Source organism: Dama dama, chromosome 5, assembly GCF_033118175.1.
Source record: "Dama dama isolate Ldn47 chromosome 5, ASM3311817v1, whole genome shotgun sequence".
Taxonomy (NCBI): Eukaryota; Metazoa; Chordata; class Mammalia; order Artiodactyla; family Cervidae; genus Dama; species Dama dama.
The window spans coordinates 131,755,675-131,763,795 of NC_083685.1; the positions used below are offsets into that span (position 1 = coordinate 131,755,675).

At 62.0% G+C, this 8,121-nt stretch overlaps 1 protein-coding gene across 1 annotated transcript; it reads left to right on the forward strand.

Moving 5' to 3' along the window:
• The first annotated feature begins 1,015 nt into the window (after window positions 1–1,015).
• Window positions 1,016–6,560, forward strand: CACNG5 (calcium voltage-gated channel auxiliary subunit gamma 5). Its single transcript, XM_061141286.1, has 5 exons — window positions 1,016–1,211; window positions 2,512–2,598; window positions 4,034–4,174; window positions 5,939–6,084; window positions 6,303–6,560. The coding sequence occupies exons 1-5, from the start codon at window positions 1,016–1,018 to the stop codon at window positions 6,558–6,560; spliced, it is 828 nt and encodes a 275-aa protein (XP_060997269.1).
• The last annotated feature ends 1,561 nt before the right edge of the window (window positions 6,561–8,121 follow it).

Here is an 8,121-nt window from a genome sequence, read left to right on the forward strand (position 1 = left end):
CTCTGGCGGATAATGGGATTTTGTGAGCCTCAAATGTAAGCGAAAATACTTCATAAACGGCTATCAGAGTTCTCGGGAGTGTAAACCACGTGGGGACATCCGGCCGGTCCGGGCAGCCGTTCCCCAAGGGGCCCTGCCTGCGCCCCATGCCTCCACCTCAGGACCTGAGGCTCCGCCGGGCAGAACACGGCCCGCCCTCCCGTGCTGGCTGTCCCGCTGTCATTTCATGTTTCTCCGGCTTGCAGTCGACAGAGACTGATTCCTGTGCTTCTGGGCAGTAAGCACGGGGCCCCACGCACAGGGGCGCCTCCCGGGCCGGCCGGCCCCTCCACCTCCCACCAGCTGCGTGGAGAGGGGCCTGGGGTGTGTTTCCGCTTCTCCTCTGGAAGCTGGTGCAGGCGGGTCTGGCTGGGGTTAAGGCCTCTGCTGTCCTGCCCGGGGCTACACCCCTTTGCCTCCAGGTGTCCACAGGCCTCCAGGAGGCCAGCATGGGCCCATTCTACCGGCCAGCACCCCCTGCCACCACCCCCGGTCAGCTGATGGAGTGGGGCTCCTGCCCCTCATCCTGGTGAAGGGTGCCCTTTTCCCCCCTTCCCTTTCCCTCCCCCACCTCCACCCCTCGGGCAGAACTCACCAAGCTGTAGGCTCCTCGCTTTGGGGTTGGGAGCACTGTGTTCTAGGCGAAACCAGTCAAGGGCAAGGGCGGGTCCTGCTGGTCCCTGCCTCTTGTGTCAGGCACGCTGGGCTGAGTGAACGGACGGATGGGTGAACGGCAGCATCAGCCAGGGGCTCCAGACAGGACACGGGCCCCTCGCAGAGGTCAGGCAGGCAGCCTCTGCGTTCCCCCCAGAAGAGGAGGCGGCCCCTCTGTCTGGGTGGCCTGCTCGCCCTGGTTCACCCGCCCTGCCCCACGGGGGCCTCTGCTTCCCTCCCAGGCCCCGCGGAGCTGCGCCTGCTCTCGCCGCTGTCTCGCTCTCCTGCCCCCAGAGCCCAGGCCCGGGGGCTGCCCGGGAGGATGGGCGCCTGCGGGAGGAAGGCCCTGACCCTGCTGAGCAGTGTCTTTGCCGTGTGTGGCCTGGGCCTGCTGGGCATCGCCGTCAGCACGGACTACTGGCTGTACCTTGAGGAGGGCGTGGTCCTGGCCCAGAACCAGAGCACCGAGCCCAGGATGTCGCTGCACTCAGGCTTGTGGCGGGTCTGCTTCCTGGCAGGTAAGCGTGCCCTGACCGCGGCCAGCGCTGTCGCAGAGAGGAGCAGCCCCCCACATCCCACACCCCCCGGGAAGCAGTGTCCCTGTGGGAAGGAGGCGTTCCCACGGATGCGCTGCCCTCGGCAGCCACGACCCGCTGCAAACGCCAGCCCCGCCTGCAGTGGCCATCAGACAGGTCCTCTCCCCTCCGAGACCTGGGTCTCCCACCTGAGAATGCAGGTGGCCCTGGGGAACTCCCGGCACATACTCTGTCCACGAAACGGCAGGGATGAAACACAGGTGCAGCCTCTCCAGCTCTGCGAGAGGGAGCAGGTCTCCATCTGGCCTGTCTGGGCATCCTGCCCGCTTGCTGGGGTTTCTCTGCCCACCCAGAGCTGCTACTCCAAGCGCTCCGTTCTTATCCCTCCGTCATGACCAGGGGCCAGGCTTCACGAGAGCATCTCTTGTGCAAGGCTGCCCGGAAACACCACAGCGGGTCCACGCAGCCTTTCCTGGAGGCTCTGAGACCCAAGCACGCGTGTGCACACAGCACGCTCGGTCCTCCCAGCCTCGCGGCAGGGCTCTGCTGGGGGCGCCCACTCGTGCTCAGCAGGGACGACACCTGGGGGCCTGGGCGAGTCTGCCTCGGGAATGACATCCAACGCCAGCCCCACCTCCCACCGCCTGCACTGTGCGGCCTCCATCTCTGCTTAAATCTGAAGCAGAGTTTGAGGGCACCTGGATCCAGCCACCAAGGTGGCGACAAAGGGGTTCTGCTCCTCAGCTCCACACTGGGGCCCCTGACCCAGCCACGTGCCACCCCCAGTGGATCCCGTCCCCAAGCCACCAGACATCCGACGCAGCCTTGCATTACAGTGCCAATCGCTTTTCACGCAGCTTTGGTGCTTCTCTGGGGAAGATGTGATGTCAGGATGGGTGTGTCCACCTCTGTCCACTGTGGGCCACCAGCCAGGGACAGGCCCCCAGGCGCTTAGATCCAGCTCAGGTGTAAACACACAGGGGGTCAAAGATTCTAGAAGCACTTGCTGATGCTGCTTGAATGTGCCAGCTGCAAACCCGAGCTCAGAAGGACCCAGAGAACGTGAGGGCCGTCTGGCGGGGATACCGTCACCCGCTGATCCCCAGGGCTGGTTCAGCTGACCGGTCAGGCGGGCGTCCCCTTCCCCCTCACGCTCCGTGCGCATCCCTCTGGGAGCTGTCTGCTCGGCAGGGGGGAGGACTGGTTTTCAGTCAAGGGTACACGAGTAGCTGTCGACAAGCTCGCCGAAGGGCCCCGAGCGAAAGCGGCTCTTGTCTCGCAGGTGAGGAGCAGGGGCGTTGCTTCACCATTGAGTACGTGATGCCCGCGAGTGCCCAGCTGACCTCGGAGTCCACGGTCAGCGTACTAAGTAGGTATCTCTGACCTTCCACCCCAGGCCACGGGCTGCACGGGGCAGAGCGGGGCAGAGGGAAGAGGCAGCTTGTTTCTCGAGAGCCGCCGCCCCGGGACTCAGCTGGTCATGCCGACCGGAGTCGCAGAGCTTGCACTGCGGAGTGTCTGTCGGGGGGTCAGGGTGCTGGCACTGCAGGGAGAGGGCGTCCACACCCAGGGTCCTCCTCTGCCTGGGCGGCTCCAGCAAACCACGGATCCGGCAGCATAAACAGCAGAAATGCGATCCTCTCAGCTCTGGAGATTAGACGTCCGAGTCCAAGGCGCCAGGGACTCTCCTGGAGGTCCAATGGTTAAGGCTCCATGCTTCCAACGCAGGGGGCACAGGTGTGACCCCTGATCGCGGAACTAAGACCCCACATGCCACATAGTGCAGCCAAAAAATTAAAGTTAAAAGATAATTTTTAAAAAGATCGAGGTGCCGGCCTGGTCAGCTCCTGGTGAGGGCCCTCTCCCCAACACGTAGCCCAGGCCGTCCCACTGTGTCCTCTCATGGAGGCTTGGCCGAGGGCGCTCGCCTGTCTCTCTCTTATGGGCACTGACCCCCTTCATGAGGGTCCCACCCCCATGACGTGAGCCCTCTGGAGGCCAGCCCCAGATACCATCCCTTGGGTGTTAGGTGTAACATGCGAGTTTTGTGGGGCTTCCCTGATAGCGCAGGGCTTCCCTGGAGGCTCAGAATCTGCCTGTACTGCAGAAGACCTGGGTTTGACCCCTGGGTCAGGAAGATCTCCTGGAGAAGGAACTGGCAACCCACTCCAGTATTCTTGCCTGGAAAATTCCATGGATGGAGGAGCCTGGCGGGCAATAGCCCATGGAGTCACAAACAGTCGGACTGAGTGACTTCACTTTCTTTCCCTGATAACTCAGCTGGTAAAGAATCTGCCTGCAATGCAGGAGACCTGGGTTTGATCCCTGGGTTGGGAAGATCTCCTGGAGAAGGGAAAGGCTACCCACTCCAGTATTCTGACCTGGAGAATTCCATGGATTGCATAATCCATGGGGTTGCAAAGAGTTGGACACGACTGAGCGACTTTAACTTTGTGGGGCACAGACATTCATGCCATAGCACCCAGGGGACTGAACCAAGTTCTCCCCGCCACCCCCAAAGAGACTCAGGCCATGGCCTGGGCCTCACCAGAGCCGGTGTGGACCCCAGATGCAGCTGCAGTGCAGTTCTGATGCTGATCCCCGGGTTAGCACAGATCCCACAGGTGAAGGGCTGCGGGACAAAAGTCCACCAAGGAGGAGGTGGAGGCCGGCTGCTCACGCAGGGCGGGGGTTTGGGAACCAGCTGGGGGATGGTGGCAGGCTGCTTGGACTGGGGGGGGGGGTGGGTGCCGGGTGATCGCAGCCCCTGGAGGCTAACAGCACCCTTCTGTCCCCTTGGTCAGAAATGATTCGCTCGGCCACCCCATTCCCCCTGGTCAGCCTCTTCTTCATGTTTATCGGCTTCATCCTGAGCAACATCGGACACGTTCGTCCCCACAGGACAATCCTGGCCTTTGTCTCTGGCATCTTCTTTATCCTCTCAGGTGAGTGCTGCCATTTCCGCTTGGGGACGCTGGACTCCTGACATTTGATTCCTAACCGCTCTGCTCCGGGAAGCCATGGTCCCACAGGTGGCTCAACCCCAAGGGACCCGCCGCGTCAGTGGCTCAGGCAGAATTGAGTCTGAGCTGGAAGAGAGCCTGAGGACCACAGACCAGACCCTCCCCTCTGGAGGAGACCCCAGTTCAATTCCTGAGTTAGGAAGATCTGCTGGAGAAGGGATAGGCTATCCACTCCAGTCTTCTTGGGCTTCCCTTGTGGCTCAGCTGGTAAAGAATCCACCTTCAATGCGGGAGACCTGGGTTTGATCCCTGGGTGGGGAAGATCCCCTTGAGAAAGGATAGGCTACCCACTCCAGTCTTCTGGTCTGGAAAATTCCATGGACTGTGCGGTCCACGGGGTTGCAAAGGGTTGGACACGACAGAGTGACTTTCATTTACACCACCGCTTCTTAGCTGCTGTGGTCACGAGTGTTCCTATTCTTGGAGGGCGGTGCCCTGTGTTCTTACATGAAAGAAACACGGTCTGCCTTTGGAATAATGGTCTCTTCACCTCCCAGCCCTCAGCTGTCCTCCGGAGACCCCCACCCCTACCCTGGGCTACCCAGGCCCCTTCAATGTAGATCTGTCTTCCTGGACTGACCCTGGTCGCATGCCGTCATCCACTCTGTCAGTCGTTCATGTGCTTGCTCATCCATTCGCAGCATCAACAGGCCACGTCCTGGGGCTGGGCCCCCTCCCCATAGGCAGACAGACAGCGTAACAGGGGGTGTGGACAAGTGGGCAGGAACCAGGGACCCTGCCTGAGAAGGGCTAGACAGCCTCACAGACCCAGGTGTACCTTTTACTTCTCTATGAACTTCACAAGAGTCAAGGCCCTACAGCAGCCTCAAGGCACCTGAGGTTTTCAGCCATAGCAGTAGGCCAGAGATCTCAGGCTGATCTGGGCCACATGGAGTGTTTAAGGGCATCAGTAGACAGGGTTCACTTGGGCCTGATCCCGCGTGAGTGAAGTGCTGAGAAAGACCTGAATCACACTTGTATTCCTTTAACCTTCAAGGTGCCCAGCGTAACCATGTGAATGGAATTAAACCCAAACAGCTGAAAACAGAGTAATCAATTCTGTCCTAATCTACTTACAGTCACTGACTGAGGAGGCTGATGCTGAGTCTGTCCTTTGCTCTGTGAGGGGAGGGGTTGGGCCCCGGCCCCACCCCCGGGCCTCTGACGTCCCGCCGGCCAGCCTGCCAGCATCTTCACCACCCCTGCCTCTGCAGCGCAGCAGGACAGACTCACGGGCCACACCCAGGGGCGGGTGGGCTGCACAGACGACCCGTCCGGGACCGGAGGCCCTGCCAACTCTGGCGGGCGAGCACACGTGACCCCTGAGTACAGCAGAAGCCGCCTGAGGTCACCGTAAGGTGACCTGGGGGTTCAGGACACTAGGTGCCGGCTCCTGCCCCGCCAGTGACTCAGAGGAAGGGCGGGCCGGGCTCCTGGGAGGCCCTGGCAGGGCAGGAGCCCCACCTGCACGCCGGCCTCCGTCTGGAGGGTGACGGCCCAGGCAGGGTCTTGGGGGGCGACTCCTGCTCCCCTTGAACTCCAGAGTGAGCTCATGGTCACCCAGGCGCCGCCTTTTCCCTAACCCTAACCCTTTTCCCGGAACCCGGAGGGGAGGCGGGCGCCCCGGGCAGCTCCCCCGGGCCCCGGGCAGCTCCGGGCCTCCTTGCTGAGCCCCCGCCCCCGCAGGCCTCTCCCTCGTCGTGGGCCTGGTGCTCTACATCTCCAGCATCAACGACGAGATGCTCAACAGGACCAGGGACGCGGAGACCTACTTCAGCTACAAGTACGGCTGGTCCTTCGCCTTCGCCGCCATCTCCTTCCTGTTAACCGAGGTAAAGCCTTTCGAGGGGCTGGGTGGGGGCGGGGCTGCTGAGAGGGGGGAGGAGGAGGAGACCCGTAGGGCTCCACCCTTCACCCCGCCCCCACCCCTCCCCTCCCCGCCCATCCCCCACCCCATCCCCTCCTCCCCCATCCCCTCCCCTCCTCCCCTCCCCTCTGGCTGCTGCCCAGGCCCCCAGCACCAGCGCCTTCCCTCCGCCTCCTCCCGCAGAGCGCGGGGGTGATGTCCGTGTACCTGTTCATGAAGAGGTACACTGCCGAGGACCTGTACCGGCCTCACCCCGGCTTCTACCGCCCGCGTCTGAGCAACTGCTCCGACTACTCGGGCCAGTTCCTGCACCCGGACGCCTGGGCCCGGGGCCGCAGCCCCTCCGACCTCTCCAGCGACGCCTCCCTGCAGATGAACAGCAGCTACCCAGCGCTGCTCAAGTGCCCGGACTACGACCAGATGTCCACCTCCCCGTGCTGAGCCGCGGCCTCCCCTGGACCGCGGCCCGGACAGCCTTCCCTGCCCCCGCTGGCCTGTGATCCCCGGCGCCCCCACACCCAGCTGCTGTCGCCCGACCCGTCCCCCTCCCCGCTCTCCCCACTAGTTCCTGCACAGGTCGGGTGTCAGGAGCCGGAGAGAGGGCTGACTGGTGGAGAGCGTGGTGTAGCCAATCACTCAGCCCTCTGCTCCCCGGGAGAGGTGGGCACCGCTGGGTCCTCCCACCCCTGACGTCTTGGCCAAGACCAAGGCCAGCGCTGCGATGCCAGGCTCTTTCCAGAGACCCAGCCAGTCTCCTGCGCTTGCCTCCCAGCCTGGCCCTCCCTCATGATCTGGGCTGTGGGGCCAAAAGGTGACTGATCCAAAGGTCCGGCTGGTTCAGAGCTGCCAGCTGAATCCTTGCAAAGTCCTTCATCCCTGGTGGTCACTGCGTTCCACTAGGACATACCTGTCTGCTCTCTCCAGCTCCCAATACCCCACAGCCAGAGGGCTCTTTCCTCTTCTCCCACCAGAACTCAGCTGCCCCAAACGCTCCCAGAGGGGTTAAGGAAGTCTGGACCACTCGGGTGAGGTCACAAAGAAACATTAGCGGCTGGTTTAGCAACTTGTTTAACAAGGGCCTTTGATGCCTTAACCCAGAGAAGCTACTCTGACAATGGGAATTTCAGGATGGGGCTGGTCCAAGTTAATATTGCCAAGCACTGTATCGGGCCCTGGGATACTGTCCCTGCTCACAGGGGTGACATTTCTGGTCTAATCCTGTAGACAGACGTCTACCAGCAACGCAGAAAGCGGGTTTCAAGAGGCCTCCTGGGGTTTGGAGCTGGATTGCTGACACTGGAGTCTAAACAAGCCGGACTCACGATAGTCCTCCCGAGGACCCTGTCAACGCCAGGGGGCCGGTTTAATTCTCATAGATGGCAGCGTCTGCCTGCTGGGAACGGGCGTGCGTCAGCAGGTAGAAGCCGGAGAGGACGCGGCGGCGCGATGCCCCTTTCCCCAGGAGGAATCCGGAACGGGGAGGTGCCGGCCCCTTCCGTGAGGTCCACAGATGGACGCGGGAAGGGTGCCTGCAGGACGGACCCTTGGATCGCCACGTGTCTTCTCAGTGCGGCCACCTCTGGATTTGAGGCTATCAGCAGCCGGACAAAAAGGACTCTGCCGCGTGTTTCTGTCACTCCAGCTGTTCTCTCTTGCTCTCTTTAAGACAGCATTCGGTTCTCGGTGCAAAAAGCCACCATGGGCAACATGTGGGCTCCGGGAAGAAATACAGAAAGCCACGCATGCAGCCTGGGTGGCCTTGGGAAGGGCCATGTGTCTGTTTGCTGGCCGGCCACGGGCTGGGTGGCTTCAGCCGCAGACACTGCTTTTCTTACGGTTCTGGAGGCCAGAAGCCTGAGATCTCGGTGCCAGCAGATGTGGTTTCTTTCGTGGCCGTTTTCCATGGCTTGTGGATGGCCATCTCCTTGATGGGGCCTCTTGTGGTGCTTTTCCTGCATGCCTGTGTGTCTCCTTGTGCCCAAGCCCCTCTTAGGAGGACACC

Excerpts from the sequence above, each read along its gene's own strand:
- CACNG5 (XM_061141286.1), top strand. The coding sequence starts at position 1,016 with ATGGGCGCCTGCGGGAGGAAGGCCCTGACCCTGCTGAGCAGTGTCTTT. Across the intron at positions 2,599-4,033 it reads GTCCACGGTCAGCGTACTAA|AAATGATTCGCTCGGCCACC; the intron begins GTAGGTATCTCT and ends CCCCTTGGTCAG. Across the intron at positions 6,085-6,302 it reads TCTCCTTCCTGTTAACCGAG|AGCGCGGGGGTGATGTCCGT; the intron begins GTAAAGCCTTTC and ends CTCCTCCCGCAG.